At 44.4% G+C, this 20,336-nt stretch overlaps 1 protein-coding gene across 1 annotated transcript in view; it reads left to right on the forward strand.

The window, feature by feature from the left end:
- Positions 1 to 650: 650 nt before the first annotated feature.
- WBP1L (WW domain binding protein 1 like) overlaps positions 651 to 20,336 on the forward strand; it is a gene marked incomplete at both ends in the record, with an annotated part of 48,159 nt that continues 28,473 nt past the window's right edge. The window contains one exon of the mRNA XM_079535422.1: positions 651 to 737. Within this exon, the coding sequence (XP_079391548.1) occupies positions 651 to 737 (87 nt within the window). The remainder of the gene's footprint in view (positions 738 to 20,336) is intronic.

The following is a 20,336-nucleotide window of genomic DNA, read 5'->3' on the forward strand; positions in this document are numbered from 1 at the left end:
GTGGGGAAGAAGTGGCTTTGCAGTCTGCTGCCCCATCCTCAGGGCCTGGTGTGGGGCTAGCAGCGTTGTTGACATCAGCAGCAGCTGACAGCAAACACTGCTTCTGCCTGCTGCTACTGCGGCCATTTTAGCTGCCATCCTACACATGTTCCCTGGTGAACCCCCAGGCTTGGGTGGGCTGCTTGGCTTTGGGGCTCCCTGTGTGCACTGCAGAGAGGCTGAGCAAGGTTTAAAGCCACCACAAGACATGGCCAGCAGATGGGGACGGGCGCTCTAGGGCCACCAGAGAGGCCCTGACAGGCGTGAGACAGCTGCTGCACGCCACGTCGGGGCACAGACACAAGGGGCAGCGCCCACATCCCCCTTTCAGCCAGTTCCGCCACTCACAACATGGCGGCCATCACACTACCCCGGGCCCCCTCTCCGCAGCGCCACACTCAAGATGGCAAGCTCCCTGCAAGCGGACCCCGCCCCTCCCCGTTCTGCCCTGAACGATGGCGTGTCGAGCCAATAGCCGTCCAAATCGCGCGCCGTCTGCCCAGTCAGAGATCGGATGGGGCGGGACGAGACGCGGGGTGCCCCCTCGGCTCCCGTCCCGGGCCGCAGTCGGGCTCGGGAGGCGGGGAGGCGGGGAGCGGGGGGTGGGGGGGATGGCGAGGAGGTTTCGCGCCGCCATGGCCCTGATGCTGTTTCAGGCGCTACCCGAGGGGCTGCCCGCCAGCGTGGAGCCCGCCCAGGTAGGAGGCAGCCCGGGGGGCGCCGGTCGGAGGGTTCAGTGTGTGCTGGGGGGTCCTGAGCGACAGCTGGCTGCGAGGGGCGAGGGTTGTCAGCGGGCGAATCGTGGGCAGGGGGCAGCGTCTGGGGGGTCTGCCGAGGTTTGGGACTGAAATGGAGCTGGGGGTGCAGGGAGCGGGGCTTGGGACCGTGCTGGGGCTGGAGGAGCAGCATGGGTCGGGGCTGCTGTAGGCTGCAGGAGGGGCTGCAGAGGGAACGGCAGCCGCGGTGAGGGCACCGGCCTGGGGCGCTGGCAGGTGCGGGTGTCACCTGGGAGGTGACAGGGCAGGGGTGGCTGGCCCAGGGAGCAGGGCTTGCCCGGGCAAAGGAGGTTGGTATTGCATAGGAAGTGTGGGGTGAGCCTCAGCTTTGGGGAATCATAGAGTCATTAAGGTTGGAAAAGGCCTCTAAGATCATCTAGTCCAACGCATCAGCCCGTCACCACCATGCCCACAAAACCGTGTTCCTCAAGGGAAGGAAGGAGGGAGAGTGTTTCAGCCAGGATGATGGGAAGCAGCCCTTGTCTCTTTAGGCTCTGATTGCCTTCTTCATGCCTATAGGGTTCTGAAGAAGTTCATTCGCTCTCCTTCATCACTTTACTCAATATTGTGCCTGTGCTATGATGTTCTCCAGCAGTGTTCTTAGACTGCCCTTTGCAGAATCCATAGACCTTCACCTTGCTCAGTGTTGCTCATAGACAACTGTGCTGGGCCAGGTGTCCCGTGCACAACCTGGAACCTGCTGTTCATGCAGTCATTATGTCTTTTTCATTCTCTGCACAGCATAAATTGAGCAGGATGCCTTCAGATTTGATGGTCTGCTTAGGAGGCAGGAACTGCGTTTTGTATTTGTTGAAGATCTAGACCTTCACAGATTATATGAATGAATTTACTGAAGTTCTAAGTCTTCCTGGATACTGATCTGTGCCTGCAGACCACAGGTGCTGTGGTTACTCGGTGTGTAGTTTCTCTGGGACACTGGTGTGGAGTGTTCTTTCTGGGAAAGGCGTCCATTGGAAATCTTTCTGACTTCTGTTGCGAGTAGAGAGGTGAGGAGTTTGACTACAGATGTTTTAAATCTTATTTTTTCAGGGCACTGGGAGTACCAGACAGACTTTAAAGGCTTTGTAATTAGAATCATAGAAGCATTAAGGTTGGAAATGATCTCTAAGATCATTCAGTCCAACCATCAAATTGGTAGTGCCGTCTGAAATTTTCTTGCTGTGATTTGGCCTTTGCTGCAGTAGAGAGCTGCAAGGTTGTGCTGAACCGTGTGTTTTCCATGTTGTCTCAACTGCCCTGAACTGGTGGAAGTCCCAGCGCTTGCTCTGCTCCACCATCAAACCAACATATACCAACTGAGTGTATATAGGCACAAGGTGTTGTGGTGTTCCAGCTGTGAGCGGCAGCCAGGCGCTAGGATTGTCTAGACAAAAGCTGCGAAGGTCTTCAACCCTATAAATGCTAATAAGAACAATATACCTGCCTTGAAGGTTGTGAAAGACACTCCCTGTACAGCTTGTGCGCTAGTCAAGGAACAGGTAGAGGAAAGGAAATGGAAGTAGAAAAGGAAGAAGTATTCATACACGTATCTGACTTGTAGGTATCCTCTCCAATCAGTGCACCAGAAGTAGTCCTAAAATAGTAAGTCTTGGGTAGTACAGTACGTGATGGTGAGAGAGAAGAGCTTTGGCTGCCTGTGTTTTCTTTAGAGCATTTAGATATGGATGTGTCTCTTACTCGTTTTCTTTTCATAGTTTGTCTATATAAAACTCATGTGGTTTATTTTAGATCTTAGACTGTCTGTCAAAGAGCTGGTATTATCTCACAGCATACTACAGATTGACAGCAACCCACTCAAAAACTGTCGTTTTTGAGTAATGTGGGATATGTATATATATATATATTTGAATAATGTGTGATCTGGGAAATGAGAATGTAACTAAACTTTGTCTGCTTTCATGTTGCCTTAGAGTATGATTTCCTTGGAGGTGATGCGCTTGTAGTGGTGAGCAGTGCTGGCCTGGGAAGATCTCTGCACCAAGGGTTCCTATGGTTTTAGCTAGACCTCTGACAGCATTCAGCTCTTGGTCTCTGCAGACCATGGCTGCCCTCACTGCCCGTGGTGACTGCTGTTGCTGCCACCTCCATCTCAGACAGCTGCAATGCCCTGCTTGCTTCTGCTGCTGGGGAGGGCTTGTTGAGGGTTTGTGCTTCTCTGAGCTGGAGGTCTGAGGCTGGGAGGTGCTGCAGGAAATGTGTCCTCTAAATAATTCAGGAGGTGGAGCTGTGCTGCCTAGCCACACTGAGCAAACATTGCTGAGAACATGCTGTACTGTGCAGGAGGGTCTGATTTTTTCAGGTTAAAATAAGTCCAGGCTGCTGAGGATCTTAGAAGACCTTTCTTTTAATGAAGTCTTGTTTTGGGTGGCAGGTGGAAGAGAATGAAGATAATTAGCGCAGACCAATCCTGAGTCCAAGTTCTTTACCTGCCCCTGTGACTGTTCATTGCGTGTGTGCTCACCATGGAGCGCAAAGCTCTGTTAACAAGAATTGGAGCATTTATCTGCAGATTAAGGGAAGATACGTTGCAGTTGTGTAACAAAAATAAGATCAGAGTAAACACAGGAAAAAGAAACCTGGCCATGCCCCGTTATGGCTGCACTTGTATAGCATTAGCTGTGCGCTGTCCTCGCGGCTTGAGGGAGAGGGAAGTGGGGAAGTAAGAAATGAATTAGAATGTCTTTTAAAATAAATATCTTTAAAAAACAAGCTTGATCAAATTTGTAGTGTTAAACTTTGAGCATTAATCATTATTCTATTGCGGATTCTATTGCAGTACATCCCTACAGGGCAGACTAAAGGTTATTTGACCAGCCATCTGCTTCCCACTGCAAGCAGCTTAATTATCACATCGTTTTCTCAACTGTTGTTTTCTTTAAAAACAAGAGATTTAAGTGAATGTTAACTATGTGGCAAGCCTGAGGAATCTGTCTTTCTCTAATAAGATGGTTTTGAGCCAAAATCTGACAGAAGCACGGATCTCCTTAAAGGCCCATTTCATTCCAAATGGAAGAGTTCTTGAAATGCTGTGACTTGAGAGATGATTCATCTGGGTGGCAGAGAGGAGCCTTGTGTCCAGGACAGGCCTGACGTGACTTGGTGCATCTGACACCCCTTTAGCAGTGTTTGTGCTCAGGGCTGTGCTGGCTGTGACCACACATGAAGTTACCAGGCTTGATCCAGACCTGCCAGCGCTTGGGACCTTTTAGGAGCATCACTTCAGGTGGTGTGTGAGCAGCAAAGCTTCGGTTATCCACCTCTAAGAGAGACCCATCTCAAAATATGCCAGCTGTTTCAGTTAATGTATAGGTAATTAGTTGCAGTAGCACTTTGGTGCCTCCTGAAATGCTGTGGGTCCTTCAAGAGAAGAAGTGCTTATACAACCCCAGAGCTGTATTTTGCCTGCTGAAGTATCTTTGTGACTCTTGCTTTTTGGCTTGCTGATTTCCCCAGTTTTGGCAGGAGGCAGCAGAGATCAAAGTACGGCCTGTACTTCCTCAGAGCAGAGCCACTAAGTAACTGAGCAGATTGAATTAAGGACTGCTCATACCACCGTGGTTATACCTCCTTGTGCTCCAGTGTCTCATCTGGATAGCATGCTTCCACACTGATTAACATTCTTCCATTTGTGAGCTACTCTCACGATCGCACACAATGCTGTAAGAATTTCTCTTTGCATCTCAACAGCTGTGCAGCAGATGGAAGGCCTGGTTCGAAAGTGTCCTGTGTGCCCTAGGCGAGAGCAGGGTGTTTGTTTAGGCCAAAAGTGATGGGCTCATCCTCTGTCCCACGGTGTCTGTGCTGTGCCCTTTGGTCCCGGCTGTGCCTGTGCAGATCTGTCCTTGTCAGACGTATCCTGGAGTGTTGGTAACATATTGCTGCAGGTGGCCCTTTGTTCTGTCTCCTGACAGCATGCAGGTTTGGAGGTGTTCCTGTGACTCGCACTGCCCTATTCTGCAGGGGACAAGAGGTAACCAGGTAACCTTTCCTGGTTAGTTGCATAAGAACCTCCTTGGTAATGTGTTTAACTAGTGACTTTATGGCTGTACACGCTCCTGTCTGGCATTTGTTTTTGTGGGTTCATGAATTTCTGAAGACTGGGCAGACTACTGATGGGGCTGTGAGGACCCAGCATATCAGGGACATCTCAGAAGCAGTTCTTTGAATCCAGGCTGGTGATGGACAACCATGGAAGGGCAGTTGTTCATAAATGGGCAATGTGCTAGTTGTGTGATGCAGCCAACAACCTGATGGCCAGGTGTTGGTCTGTGCTTCCAAGCTGGAAGAAAACAAGCATGCAGCATGGAATGTCGGGATGATTTCAGGAAACTTCTGCCATTTCACGTACTGCCAATCTCCTGATGTTGATTGGCTGCAAAGAGGCAGGCAGGTGTGGTGAGCTACAACCGATATTTACAAGGAATGGGGTGTTGGGTTTGGGGAAGTGCTGGAAAGCCCTTTGTGAGGATCATAGATACAATCCTTAGGACAAGCAGAGGAAAGCTTTTACCTCAAGAAATTCTCCTTTCATTCCTCTTTATTCTTTTGCATTGCTCTAAGATGGAAGGTTCATCACTAGTGGTGATGCGGTTTTTATCATAGAATGTTTAGAGTTGAGACCTTAAAGGCCATCTGGTCCCACTCCCCTGCAATGAACAGGGACATGTACAGCTCCATCATGTGCCTGACCTTGCCAGCTTATTGAGTACAGGCAAATCTGTGAGTTGGTGGTCAGCGGACTGGATGCACACCCTAGCTTTGGGAAAGGCTTCACTTTGGAGTTTGATTGTTTGATTTGCTGGCCTGCAATGTCAATCAGCCTCGTGGAGCAAACTGACGAGAGGTCAGCTTTCAGAGTTCTAGTGGTTACAGAACTACCTTTTTTTTTTTTCTTTTTTTTTTTTTCGGTCTCCTGCTGGCCAAACTGCAGACAGAACTGCAGACTGATGAGCTGTAGAGATGGTGACAAAGAGAGGGTTTCAGCAGGAATCTCACCACCATCTTGAGCTTTCCCTGTGCAAAAGGTGTTGAGCATCGCCTGTTGGAAGTGGGGAAACTCAAACATGAATGGTATATGCCCACAGGCATTGCAGAGGGCTTTTAATGAGCAGAACTGATTGGCTCTTTTCTCTTGTGTCCTGACTCTTCATAATAAGTTTTCATTTGTTAATGGTGCATCAGTAGTTGGGTACTTGGAAACTTCTCCTTTCTGTGGGATCTGCTTTAAGTCCCTGTGCTGGGTGATGGCCAACATGGGAGCTGTCTGTTGGATCCTTCAGATCAGGCTGTTAACATTGCATCCATCGGCGCCTCTGACAGCTCGGTGGCACTGGCTGTGGGCACATGGATCCCAGATGGTTGAGCTAACCAGGGATTGTGAATGACCGGTGGAGAATAAGAGGATTAAACACTACCTAGGGCCTGGAGGAGGTGGTGGGCATTGTACAGGGACATTACAAAGGCTGGGAAAAACCTTTTAAGAATGCAGCCTGTCTTCAAGGCCATTGGGTATTGGGCTGACTTCATTGTGTCCTGCGCATCAATTGTAGACCCACGGGGAAAGTTACTCTTACCTGTTCCTCTCACCCCTTCTTGCAGGGAGTCTCTTCTTTAGATAGGATCAGAAGGACCTTCGCTCTGTGCTTGGAAAGCATTTAGTGCAGCTACCTGAATGTATGAAGGTCATGAGTCATGTCTGGGTGCCCTGCGTGATGAATTCCTCCCTTTGTTGCTGGTTGTCTGTTGGTTAGGCTGCAGACTGCTTTTCAAGCAGCAAACGCTGAAGAGGAGGAGGAGGGTTGGGGGTGCATTGTGTTGTCTTCAGATTACCTTGTCGTTTTGACTTCTGCCTATTTAGGAGAAACAAACTTCACCAACAGCTTTCATTCGGCACTTCAGCCTCCTTCGATCTGAAGCTGAGATAAAGCAGGCTTGCAGACATCTGTCACTGCTGATTGTCCCTGTTTACTGACACTTAGCGCCTGCACTCAGACAAAGCCTGCCTGAAATTGCAGTGGCAAAAATAAGTTTTCCCTTAAATTATTTCTCTCTCCTTTTTCTGTCTGCATTGATTGTTCTGTCCCTTTGTTCACCTCCTGTTTTTGTAAGGAAAAGGAGCATCCATTAGGAATCTTTTCCATCTTGTGTACTTGATTATTAAATTTCCCTCTTGAGTTTGTGGTTTATTTTACAGCATTTCTTGCTATTTTGCTTTGTCCTTCCCAGTGTAATCGCAGGACCAGTTAGGCTCTGCAAACCAGTTTTGTGCCCCCAGGTCTGTCCCTTGCCTGCGAAGCCCAAGGACCATCCTTTCATTAGAAGATGAAAGATTTCATCCAGGAAAGCCTGGAGTAATTCTCCTTGTCATTCCATTGCTTTTCATAGGAAACTTTAAGTTCTTGTGGCATTTTATGGTCAGACTCCGAAATGAATGCCCCTAAATTTTGTTTATTTGTGTCCTTGCTGTGAGAGCTTTCCTTATCACCAGCTTTTCTCTTGCACAGGCACTGTCTGCCAACAGCTCTTCTGAAGGCACTTTCCTTCCCTGCAGGACAGGGTGCAAGGTAAAACTTGTTTATGCTTTGAACTAATGTCTAATGTCTTTCATTAAAGGAATAGGCTTTAAAAATACTGCTTTTACCCAGTTCATCCCATTAACTTGTTAATTGCAGGTCTGACTGCTTTTGTGTCAGCTTTTTTCCCTGCCCCAAGAGCAAGCATTTCGCGCCTGAGAGCTTTTGATGAGAGGGAGGGATACGGAAGGAAAAAAAAACAAAACAAAACAAAACATTTTTGTTAGTTTTGCAGAGGGTTTTTTTTTCTTTCTATGGTGAATTTAAAAATACTGTCAAAAATAATGATTTCTTAGAAGTCACTTTGTGCTCCTGGGTCTTTCCTTCGGGACACTGCTGCTTTTTGCAAGAGCTCTTCAGCTCTGATCCAGGCTTACTGTGTGATATTAAGCAGACAATTTCGCGTTTCTCATCCCAGTGTCCCCATGTCAGGTGGTGGATGCACTGTGAGCTGTGGGGTTTTTGTGTGGGTCAGAATAAGAGAAGGTTGTGTGGCACCAGGTGTGTAAATGCTGTGTAATTTCCCTCTTCAGCTGGGGGCCTAAATGAGAGCCTTCAGGTCTCAGTTATTAGTTAACCAAGAAACTCCTGTTTCTTCTGCAAGGTTTCGGTCTAGAGGTTTTCAATGGCCTCCAGTGCTATGGTCAATTTTTACCTAATCGTTGAGACGTGGTTTTATGGTTCTTGGCTTCTGCTGTGCTCAGGTGGGAGCTGTTCTTCTGTTTGTCTGGAAGGCATTGCTGTAAATCATCAACGTACGACAATACAAGAGGCTCCAGCTTTTGTTCCCTTTGCGTGGCATGTGCTGTGTTTGCTGCACAGAGGACAAATACTCAAGTGAGAGCTTTTCCTCCTTCGCAGCTCCTGGTTAATTGGCTCGGCAGTCAGGAAGCTGAGTTTCACATACTGCCTTCCCCTTGGAGACAGTGGCAGGCAGAGCTGCCTGGGACTCAACCAGCAGGTTGAGTGAGTGAGGCTGTGAAACCAGAGCTCTGCAATGCTAACACAGGTTCTGCAAAGTGAGCACAGAACCCAAACTGGCAGCACAGACTGTTTTCGTAGCTGCATTTTGGCTTTAAAAATCTTCAGATGCTTAGGCAGGGGAGTCTGTTTTCTAGACCTGTGAACCACGAAGCAAAAACCTTTGGATGGCTGTGAACCACAGGAGCCTGCTGAACATGCCTTGGAGAGTGGAGGGGAGAGGAGCTGGGAGCACGCTGCCAGCAGGTCCTATTGCATGGGGGTGGTGTTGGCCAGGTAGGCCGCACAGCTTCCAAGTGCCCCCTAGACATGGACATCAGCACGCAAGCTTGCCTTGCTTTCTTTGGCAGCAATGAGTTCAACTGTCCAGCCACTCAGCTGCTGGGAAGGCTCAGACATCTGTTTTAAGTTCTTAGAGGATGGGATACCTTTGTAATAGCCAAACTTTCTTTGAAGAGCAAGGTGACCTGATGTGTTTGAGGAGGGTGAGGAGGACATTTTATATTTGCACACCAAAGAGACACCCTCTGTTTCCAAACAAGCACCTCCTGCCTTTTCACATTTCACTTTTCATTCAGGTGATGAAATGGACCTGCTGGTTTGACTGCCTCGTTCTTTAGGTCTAGCACACCTCCATCCTGACATGCTTGGACTTTCCATCCAGCAGCCTTTCAGATAAACCTCGAGTCCTTCTGAAAATAGTGAGTGAAAATAGTGTTCCTCCATGCATTCGTTGCTCTCATTAATAGTGAGTACCAATAACACCTTTGAGCTTCTTATTCAAATTATGTAGTGTGTATCCTACAGAAGAGCCCTCTTCAGAGTGCCTCCCAAGGTTATGCTGCCACATGATGGTTAATAAATGTTCATCAAAACAAATTGGACTGGAGACTTTGAATAGTTTCCCAAGTCCTGTTCTCCATATTGCTGTTTGCAGCAAGTGTGACTTACTCTCAGCAGATTGACCTCATGTGGACTTGTGCCTGTGTAAGTAGCAGCTGAAATCAGTGGTCAGATGCTAATCACAAGCTGCAAACAGTGGGGCATTATTTAGGGAGAATGCTCTATGAGTCTCTCGTTGCAGCATTCTCATTCAAAAGGTCATTTCCGTGAGTTCGTGTGCAGCTGAATGTAATGTTCTTTCTCAGCGAGGCAGGCCACAGCGGAGAGTGCGTAATTATAATAAATACAACTTTGTTCTCAGTTGAAAAATCCATCTGAAATAAATTTTTTCCAGCTCTTCCAAGAAACGCTTCTAGTAAGATAAATAAAAGCAATTCTTGCAGATTTCACATTCATTCAGCAGGAATGTTGGTGGGTGTAGGGTGCCTCCACTTAAGTCGCTCATTGCAGTGCCTTCTGGGCTCTTCAGCCCATGTTTTCAATAGCTGGCCATGGGTAGCATTTGCAAATTGCGCTTCTTACATGCCAAGTAAAGCCAAGTTCTTTCATTACGTTCACTTAGTGTGAACTCTGCTTATTACTTTTGAGTAAAATTGTTCTTAACAGCAAGTACAGGGAGTTGCTAGGCTCTCAACTTGAAAAAACTTGCAATGATGCTTTGATAGGTGCATCTGTTTTTAGGGACATGCATGTATTTATATGAGCTTTTGTGGCTTTTTTTTTCCCCACTGTGTAGGCAAAGTAGATTTGTTTTCTTCTGTATTCTATTTCGCAACACTGGAAATATAGAAAAAGTCTCTGCCTAAACACAGAAGGGAAGCTAAGGGGACTTTTTTTTTAACTGAACTTCTAAGCAAGTACTTAAACAAAAAAAATCCCCTTTTTGCTTTCATCTTCTGAGAGACTGAGCTGAGTGTGAAATGCTCTGACTTCCCTTGCTTTTAATTTTTTAACCAAGTCTAGCAAAGAGTCTGTACTCTTTGATCAGGATCCTGCTGCTGCTGGAAGCTGAACCTTCATGCCATGTCTCTGGGTCCCTGAGCAGGTCTGGTTACCTTTCAGATTCAGAGGGACTGTATGGGGTGGCTCTTGAGTGTCTATCCTTTTACTGCAGGGACTCTGGATAAGCAGTTCTCCCAGTCCTCTGGATTCATGTGCCTTGCTCCAAGTTGCTGCAGCCTTGGCTTTGGGAACTGCCTGGTCTTACCATGTGGTTTCTCATTGCTGCGAGGTCTCTCTTTCTCAGGATTCAGCTGAAGCCTGTAAGGCTGTAAAGGAGAGAAGGCTTGCATGGTGATGTCAACTCTAAATGAAAGCTAACACAGCTGCTTGGCTCTTGCTGTGAGTTTGGACATGCAGGGAGTTTGGACATCCCCATGGTGCTCTGCTCAGCATGAAGAATTGCTCCTAAGCTGCGGTGCCCGATACATTTTCACATTTCCTTTTGATTTTGGATCTCACCAAAGCCGAATTTTCTAAAGAGGAGAAATCCTAAACGTGATATCTGGGCAGAATGTGGAGGAAGCTCCTGAAATCTGACGACTCTGACTCGATTAAATGCAAGTGATAATCCTGGGAGGAGGGGTGGAAAATTGCATCTCCTTCCATTCATGGTCCATGTGCTAGAGTAGCTACTCATCTCTCGAAGACTTGATACTTCTAGAGCCCCAGTGAGTCTCCAGTGCAACCAGAGGGAGAATATACTCTCTGTTATCACAGTGTTGGTTAGTACCTTGTGGTCATCTTCCATATCGACCAGGAGTAGATTTCATCAACACCAAGATCACAACAGTCTGCTTTCTTTTTCTTTTTTTTTTTTTTTTTTCCTTTATTTTCTCACGGTATTCTTTTATTCTTTTCTCTCTTTGCTTGTCTTTGTTCTTCCCACTGCCTTCCTATTCTTGATGCAAGTCTTTGTGTTCTCTTAATTTTATCTACTGAAATGATCAGGATTAGGTGCTTGTGCTTACTAATGAAGTTCTCTGGAAACTCCTCCAAATTGTTGTTTCAGGATCTCTCAGCATCCTTGCAGACTTTTTTTTTTTTTTTTTTTTTTCCCAAAGATTGTCTCGAGTTAGAAAATCAGCTTGTCCTAAAATGAAAACGTTCTTCAAAACTTGAATTTCGCATGGGCTATGTAAACTTGTAATTTGGATTTGGTTTGGTCTTTGGAAAGTAGACAGTGTTGTTGTCTGGGAAGTTACAGACACGTGTGAAAAAACATGAGGAACTGCTGGAGGTCACATTAACTGTGTCTGCTTGGAGAACTGCCTCAATTCTCTCCAGGGCTTCACTTCTGCATTACTGCCATGTGCTGTGGGTGATGCTCACGAAGGTGGTCATTTGAGCAGTTGCAACATTCTCAGATGCATGGCATTATGAAGTGTGGAAAGAAGTATGCCAGGCTTCCCAGGCAGTTTCTTAGGACTCTACCTCAGCCTCTGCAAAAGCAAATGTGCAAAAGCACATTCTGCTTTGATCCTTGCTATGTTTTATGTGGGCAAATCAGAAAGCCCTTTTGCTAGAGGTTCATGCCCTTGGACTTCTGGAGGTGACTGCTGGTATTTGCTGGCACCTTCACTCCTTTCTAAGCCTCCATCAGGGCCAGTGTTCAAGGTTTTGAGCTGACCCGGACGGTCCCTATCCACTACAGGTTTCCTGTGGGATGTGTTAGACTTACTCCCCTCTTTATCCACTCTGAGAACAGTTGTTATTTAAAAGTTGCTCAAGTTTTTCAACGTGATTTTGGGATGACTGCTGATTCCCCCAGCCCCTTGTTTTCTTTTAGAATTTCTAATCCCATTTTCTATGACTAACTTCAGTTGCGTGGTTTCCACAGTGAGGATTAGGGTTTACTGCCATAGGTACGTCATTCTGCCTTTGAAGCTGCTTGCTCATGCTTTCCTTGGCAAGCTCTTGCAGATATGCTCAGCAACAACAGAGATCTTATCTTTTCTAAAGCTGCAAAAGGGTTAATCAGAAGTGTGTTTATGAAACCAGGTTCTTTACTCTTCAAAGCTTTTACTGTGATCGTTTTTGATGATTTTGGAAGATTTATCACATCTGTCTTAGTAATTTTTATTACATTTTTCTTTATTTTCTTGAAGCTTTTTTAATTATATAGGATATAGTTAAAGTTAACAATGATAAGCAGCTTTCCTTGGCAAGCCCTAAATTGCATGCCCCCTGGGTGCAAACTGGAGAACGTGACTGTCTACACATGGATGGCAAGCGGTTTTTGGCTAGTATGTCTGGGGTGGTTGAATGAGCAAGCATAGGGCATCTGAAGTATGTCTGCAGCTTATAAACAAATGCAGGGAAAGAGTTTGCATCTCCCAGGCAGGCAGAGAGCTGCATGAGTACTTCTTGTGGAGAGCCTTTTTGTGGTGATGGTCACCATTGTGATGGAGCTTGTTGTGGGCGCAGGGAGGAGGGCTGGTGGCTGTTTGAGGGAGTGCTACTTTTCATCAGGAAGGTGAAAGACATTGCTATTGATCAGGGGATTTCTTTATGTAGAGGCTCTCCAATGAAATGGAGCACCTATGCATATGCAGCGCTTTGTTAAAAATGTGGCACAGGATGTGCTCTCTGATGGGAGTTGTTAATTATGCTTTTGGCTCTGTCTGCCTCTCCAGCAGATGTATACCACGGTGACATTTTTGCAACCCAATAAAACGTTACAGGATGCTTCACCTCAAGTGGAAACTTGATTGCTGCTTTCAAATCAGGTGAGGTGCGTGCACACCTTACCGGGACTTGCACCTATCCGCTGGCAGAGCTCCAGGGTATTGATGCAAGGTTCGCGGGTTGCGAGAGCCTGAATGGCTCTGGTGGGATAGGTGTTAGATGCCTGGCTCTGCGTATTTGGTATGATGCAGTTGATAAGCAGATGGTCCTGATATTAGTTTTTAATCACTGACTCAGTGTGGAGTTGTTTGTGTATTTCAATCCAAAATGTCTTGAATTTTTTTGTGCGATTCTGAAGACACAAGGGAAACTTCTTTGGATTTGCTGTGTTTATCCCTTGTCTAGTAATGAAGGCTGAACTTTGTTAATTGTGACTTCTGGCGTGAAATTGTGTGCTTAGATACATGTAATATATGGGTCTTTCAGAAACCCATGGGAATCTGGTGACTGGTCTTTAATTGCCTTTTGGAGTTGCACACATCTAGAAGCTTTTATTTCTGAAGATTTCATTTATCTAACATTTTCCTATGCAGGAAGTAGCGTCTCCTGGGATTTAAACATTTGCTGATGCAAACCTCTGCGATCATAGGACTGTTAAAGAACTATCAAGTGTCACATCATTCGGTCACCAGTTCAAATCTAGTCCAAAGTGGTAATGGATATTTTTGTACTCTTGACATCTTTCATCCAGATTTATGCGTAGTTGCTTCAACTAGAGACAGAGCTTGCTGCTCAGAATTATGGATTCAAGTGGAAAGTAAAGACTAGAAGCAGATTTTTCTAGAGCAAGAACTTTTATTTGGCTTCTGTGTGCGGTTGTAAATCTATATGGTTGTCAGTGCTTTAGAAATAATAGCAGTAGTGTTTATTCAGAGGAGCATGTGGTTCGCTGTATAGGATGCAATGCAGAAAAGTGACCTCATTGGCCAGAAAAGCAAATGCATTAGTTAAATGTGGTATTATTAATGAACTCTCAGATGGCTTTTGAATTGCGAGAGTCTTTGAAGGCAAAACAGGAAGAATTAGACTTTGAAGAGTGTGAGTGATATTAGAATTTGACAGAGGGCTTTGGATGCTATCAGAAGCATTTCTGGACAAAGTGCTTCCCCAGTTCTTCCTGAGAGCTGCTCTTCAGAAGAGTGATGGATGGTTGGATGGGTGTGTGGTTGGGTAGGTTCTTTCCTTGTCTCTTCCAGCATTTGTTTGAGAATCTTTGTACGAAGCTTCACTTCTAAACCTTGCTTTTTATTTCACATTTCTGGTCAGGAATTGTGGACTTTAGTTTAGGGTAACATGTAGTACTTATGCTAACTCAACAGGACTATACGTTCTCCAAACTGTAGAGAGCTTGAAATACTTCAGTCCTGTGGCTTCGCACAGTGCCGTAGTTCATCTTTTTGGTTCCTTTTTCTGAAGTTGGCAAATCCTCTAGATGTGGATGTGAGCCACATGTAGATGTGGCTAGATGTGTTGGGACATAGAAAGCCTTGTGAATCCCTGCAGCCAGGAGCCTGAACTGCTTGCCACCACCTCCTGCTTCCCAACCTTTTCCTGACCATTCCCTGAACGCTGTCTGGCTTGTTACAGGGACCAGATTGGCAGCGTATCAGGAATCAGTATCTGGAGTCCTTCAGGAAAGAAGCTGAAGATGCTGAATTCTGGTGTCCTGATTGTTAGAATCTGTTAGCAGAGACCTCCAGATGTGAAGAAAAGAGATGTTAAAGCCGGTACAAGTATTCTCTTTCTTTGTGCTCCTGAGTTGAGACATCTGAGTTGGCTTCCCTTCCCCAGAGTGCTGGGCAGCAGCCCATGGGAAATCACTGCTGGCTTCCCTCAGTGTTTTGAGGTACAAAAGGTATTTTATAAGGTATGAATATGAGGGGGGGAAGAGGGAGGGAAATAAGAAGATATTTAGTGACATTAAAAAGACCAAACCACTCACAGGATTTGAGCTGTCACTGTGGCATTTTTGACTGAGTTTTCAGTGCTGCGTGTCTTAATGTCTTTATATGTTTGTGTTCTGCAAGGATTGAGGAGGGAGCTGTCTGTCTTAGGTCAATATGGAGCCCTGGCAACCGGGGAGAAGCTATGAGGTGGTTCACTTTCGTTCCTGATGCTGCTTATTGCTGCTATTTCTCTGACTGTCTCAGAGACAACTGGTCAGTTATTTATTACTTTCCTCTTAGAATATTCTGTTACAATGAAGTGGCTCAGAAGCATTGAGGGTTTTTTGTTAAATGCTGATTTGCTTTATAAAGGCACTATAAAGTTTCAGTCTTAGCTGCAGTGGGATACCACAGAACAACTTTGGTCTGTCTTTTACGTTTCTGACTATTTATTGTTGTGATTTCAACCAGAAATGGTGCGTGACTAGAAATCATAAATTATCATCCATCTTTTTGCTGGAGATTAAAAATGGAGAGCTACTGAAGTGCAAAGGAAACCTCTTTTTATTTTTATTTTTTTAAACTGAGTCATGGCGAGATTGGCAAGCTGCAAGGGAAAATATAAATCTGGTGTTTACTATAGTTAACAATGAAATCCTCCTTTTACAAAAAAGTACCAGGGTGAATTACGCTTTCAGTCTCCTTGCTGCTGTGGAGGAGTTAAAAGGAACATTATGGGCTTTTTCCATCCTTGGTTTGGAATGGGGATAAATTAAAGGAAGTTACCCATTTGCTCTGCTTATTTTCTGAAGTTTGCTCCTGAAAACATGGTAGTCATCTATAATTTCTAACTCTCACAAATGGTGTTACAGCTTTGTATCTGTTTTCCTTCATTATTGACCAATCACTGAGTCATGCAATATCCAATTTTGAAACCTGTGATCTTTCACTTAGGTATGAATTCTGATACATATGTAGACAAACACCGAACTAGCATGAAAAAACATGTTGAATCTTTTGTGTTGTGTAAAATAATAGATGTTATCTACAAATATTAATTACTCTGCCTCCACTTCTGATACCATAAATGTTATTGAGGGAAAATAATAGAAAATAGCGAGGCTTTGCCAGACATGAAGTTCAGTGTCAAGTGAACATGGACCACGAGTCATTTGGAGTCCTGATTCTGTGTTATTTAAAGGCTATAATAGGTGTTACAGAAAAAAGAAAAAAAAAAAAAGGCCTAATGTTAAAAAAATTGTGTTTTTTGAAAACAGATGAAGTAGATTGCAGAAGAACATATTTGTCAACAGGAAATAACCATCACTTAAGAGTCATGTAGGCATCCAGCATGACTGAACAAGACTGTAAAGAATGAATACAGAACATCTTTCCTCTTGCTTTTCACGATGTGCAGAGGACACCTTCTCTCATGGTTTTAAACAGCTGTGATGTGTTTGCAGAGTCTTGATCCAAGTCTTCATGTTAGGCTTCTGTGACACAGAATGTGGACCGCAACTAGTGAAGCTCGATGAAGTGGAAAGCCATGGCTTTTTCAGTCTTGGTGTCAAGGAGGTATTTAGAAATTAGTGAGACTTGATGTAGATAACATCAAACATAAGAATTTCAAGCCGTTTCAGAATAGGCTTCTGTTGTGCTCCACTTTATTGAGCTGTTCCATGCCATGAAGGACGTTTTGAGATTGCGTTGATCAAGATAGTACTGTGGGTGTGTTTGTCTTCCAAGGAGAAAAGTGAGGTCAGTAGGAATGAATGCTGTGCTGCAACTCAAACTGGAGAAGAGATACTTTGGTGTCCTGAGAAGAGCGTATGTCACACTTCTGCTTTGGGGCATGGTTTAATATAGCAGTCTTAATGTCATGTGCCAGGTGACTTTCTTGTCTTCCTTGTTGGGCTGCTCTGACTGTTCAGGTGAAGTTCTGTGCTTTGTCCTCTACCTACTCCTCCAGGAGAGGATCCTTTCTGTTGCTCCAGCATGTGCTCTTCAGCCTTGCCTGCTGCATCCTCCGGCTCAGAATTCCCTACCACGTTGCTTCTTGTAGATGTAGCCCGATATCTCACCCTTCAGAATGCTGAAGGCTTGGTTTCAGATCACCTCCACGTGTTTTTCTGGATGTGACAAATAGCATGGAAGTCATATGGATGTTGGGTATTTGAATGTTCATATACATTGTTCTGGGAATGAAGGCAATCAGAAAGGCAGCAGACTGGAAAATCCCTTCTGTACACTGTCTGCCAGTTATCTGGATAAAACTGAGATGCTCTCTAAACCCAATTTCCCCCTTTTTTTGGGTTAGGTCCATTTGTTTGTTCAATGAGTGAAGAGCGTGTTGTGTATGAGAACAGGTGGAGAAGTGGGATGGCTAAATACACTGCTCTTAAAAGCCCAGAGGAGATGAAATCGGCATTCCCACCATTTCCCACATCTTCTGTACTGCCACAGAGACATCCCTTATAGGTGGATGGCAAAACTTTTCTTTCTTGGTCTTACTTCCTTTCCTGAGTTTAACCTTTCCTATGAATTGTCTCTCTCATTAAAGTATATTGACAAAATCTTTATTTTCTTGATTTTTCAAATTTGGTTTAAAAATTCTTGAGTGAAGCTTGGCAAACACTGCCTTAGTATGCAAACATTGGGATGGAAGAGGGGAAATAATTTGGCTGTTGAAAAACTACATATGGGAAAGTCACATGGAGCTTTCAGTGTTTTATTTATAATTCTGGAAAGGCCTCTGCTAATTTGCAAAAGTAGGAAAGACCAAATAGTGGCTTCTGGAAAGCAAACAGCTCGATTTTTTCCATGAGTATTTTTAACGCAAGTATTGACTTCACAGATTGTAACACTCTTTCCTTCTTACTTTTTTTTTTTTTTTTTTTTTTTTTTTTAAGCTTAAGGATGTATAATTGACTAAACTAACATTGCAATGAAAATCTTAGCTCTTGCATCATCTTACTCTTTGAATTCTGATTGTGAAGCCATGAGAGTTTTGCTTTCATTTAGCACATATATATTGGGCTTCCAGAAAGGTAACTTGATTTACAGTAAGCTCATCCAATGGGAACCAGATGATTTTCACATTTGTCTTTTAATGAAGCATTTCTTTCAAAATCTCTTTTCCAGGAAAAAAAAACAAAGCACAACAACCCACTAACTTAACCATGCAGGACCATGTAAGCAAGCACTGAAGCCTTTCAGCTTTGGTTGTACCTGTGAACAAACATTTCTAAACACTGATCCTTGGAATGATTCTACCAGTTAATGATGCCACCTTGAGTTTTATACTGGCCTGATTTTGAGCAGTGTTTCACTGATACCACCGTAAAACAGCTGTCTTATGTGAAAGTGCGTGAGCAAAACAAATGGAAGAGTGATGGTAGTGGGCTGCTTGGGGGCTGTGGCACTCTCCTGCTCAAATTGCTAAACGTGGGTAACTCTTCACAGAATGGCGCTTAAGGTTACATTTGGAGCCATTAGGTTATAAACAGTCCACAAGATATTTTGCGTGCTTCATGTTAATATTCCTCCGAAAGTCAAGATTCCCCAGGGAGAAATGAGAAAGCGCACCAAAAGGCATTTTCAGTTATTGAGGTTTATCCACAGCTTCCTAGATCACTAAAGCTCGACCGTCTCACGAAGAAGTTATTACAAAACAAACTTTGATACAGTTCTCAGAGTGTTTATCTGTTAGAGAGGGATACATTGGTGACGCCCTTCCCTTTGGCTGCTGGATTTTTATATTTTTGCTGGCTGGCTGCAGATGTTGATTACAATTCAGAAAATCTTTAGGGCTTGAACTGGGTAAATTTACTTGATGTTTCGTTTTCAGTCACGCGTTTTGATCCTTTACTGTGTTGGTGAAGGACTTGGCAGAGGTGTTCAGATCTTGATAAAATGTCTCAATCTGTGCTGTTGACTACAGAGAAGAGTTGGTCTGTGTCTGTTTCTGTTTCTCAATACGACTCACTGAGGAGGATCTTGGGCCCTTCTGGATGACACCAGGGCATTTGTAAGATTGCTGTCCCCCCCATGTGATCTTTTGCCAACAATGAATCTATGTCTTCTGTGCATGAGTGGCTGTTTTATGCTGGGCACAATCTGTGTAAAAGTGGAGCCATGGGGACTGTCCTGTGTTTGTGAAGAGTGTCTTATGAGCATTTCCTACCTTTACCAAATGCTTGGCCTCTGTAGGGGTGTTCCTTGCAGGTCGGTCAGTCTTGGGCAACAGCCTGACATAAAAGAAAATCTGTAGAGCACCAGCTTATTCTTCAGAAACTGATCTTATTTCAGATTGCTGTGTTACTCTGTAAAATACTGGGATCTGTAGACTTGGCAGGAGGCTTCAGCAAGATCTGGGCTCTCTGTCAAACCCTTGACCTCAGTTGACGTGTCTCATACCTGAGGATGGAACTCACAAGGGACATTCTTGGTATGTGTGTGCATGCAAATTTCTTCCAGCTCATCCGGCTGAGAGACCAGGAGTACTTGAATCGGGATCTGGTGAGAGCTGCTAGAAGTGGCAGCAAGACTTGGAAGTTCTGTTTCACTGAGGAGCTTCTACATGTACAAAAGATTGCTTTGTAATTTTATTTATTTATTTATTTGAGTGAAACATTGCTTGAATTTCCCAGGAATTTGGAGATGTTTTTGACAGTCGCTTATTTTTCCTCATGTTGACCTCAACTCAGCATGAGGTCAGACTCGACAAATACTCTGCTGGGTGCTGACACTTTAAAAGATAGTTCTGTTGTCAGTTTATGCTGAATTCACTGCACAAATGGGGTATATGTTTTAAGCAGTCTGACATCTTTTTCTTATGCCACATCTGATTTTTAAAAGGATCTTAATTTTTATTTTATCATCATTTTTTTTCTTTTTTTTTTTCCCCCTGATGTTAGAACCAGCTACTAAGTTCAGTCTCCCAGAACTGGAGGGATAATAAAGACTTTACTGTTTTTCCTTACTTTTGGTCTTACAATTATGTTGCAGCTGATGAGGAATATTCAAGGCTTAAGAAAATGTTCTGAAAATATGGAGTCTAAAGATTGATGAAAAAAAGTGAAAGTATTAATCTAAAATTAAATGAAAAAGGTAGAAAATGGTGGGGCTGCTCAGCTTTGCCACTCAGCACTAAAGGATGACTGAGGGAATGTGTTGCTTATGTTGCTGAGTAGAGAACTTTGTTTGGGATTAAATTATGGTACAGTGAATTCATTAGGTGACTGGAATTTATGCGAGGGAGTCATCTGTGGAAGTGATGGGATCCTGGAGAGGTCTGTTCTGCTCCGTGCTAACAGTTTGGGAGGCAAAGCACTTGAGATAAAGGCTTGTTTTATTTCTGAAGATGGGAGAAGAAATAATGTGAAGCCCAGCAGCAGTCAGTAAAAAATGCAAGAAGAGGCAAACAGGGAATCTGAGACTTTAGGATGCATCAGGAGTGCAGCTGTTATTGC

This window comes from Tetrao urogallus (assembly GCF_951394365.1).
Source record: "Tetrao urogallus genome assembly, chromosome: 5".
NCBI classification, from domain to species: domain Eukaryota; kingdom Metazoa; phylum Chordata; class Aves; order Galliformes; family Phasianidae; genus Tetrao; species Tetrao urogallus.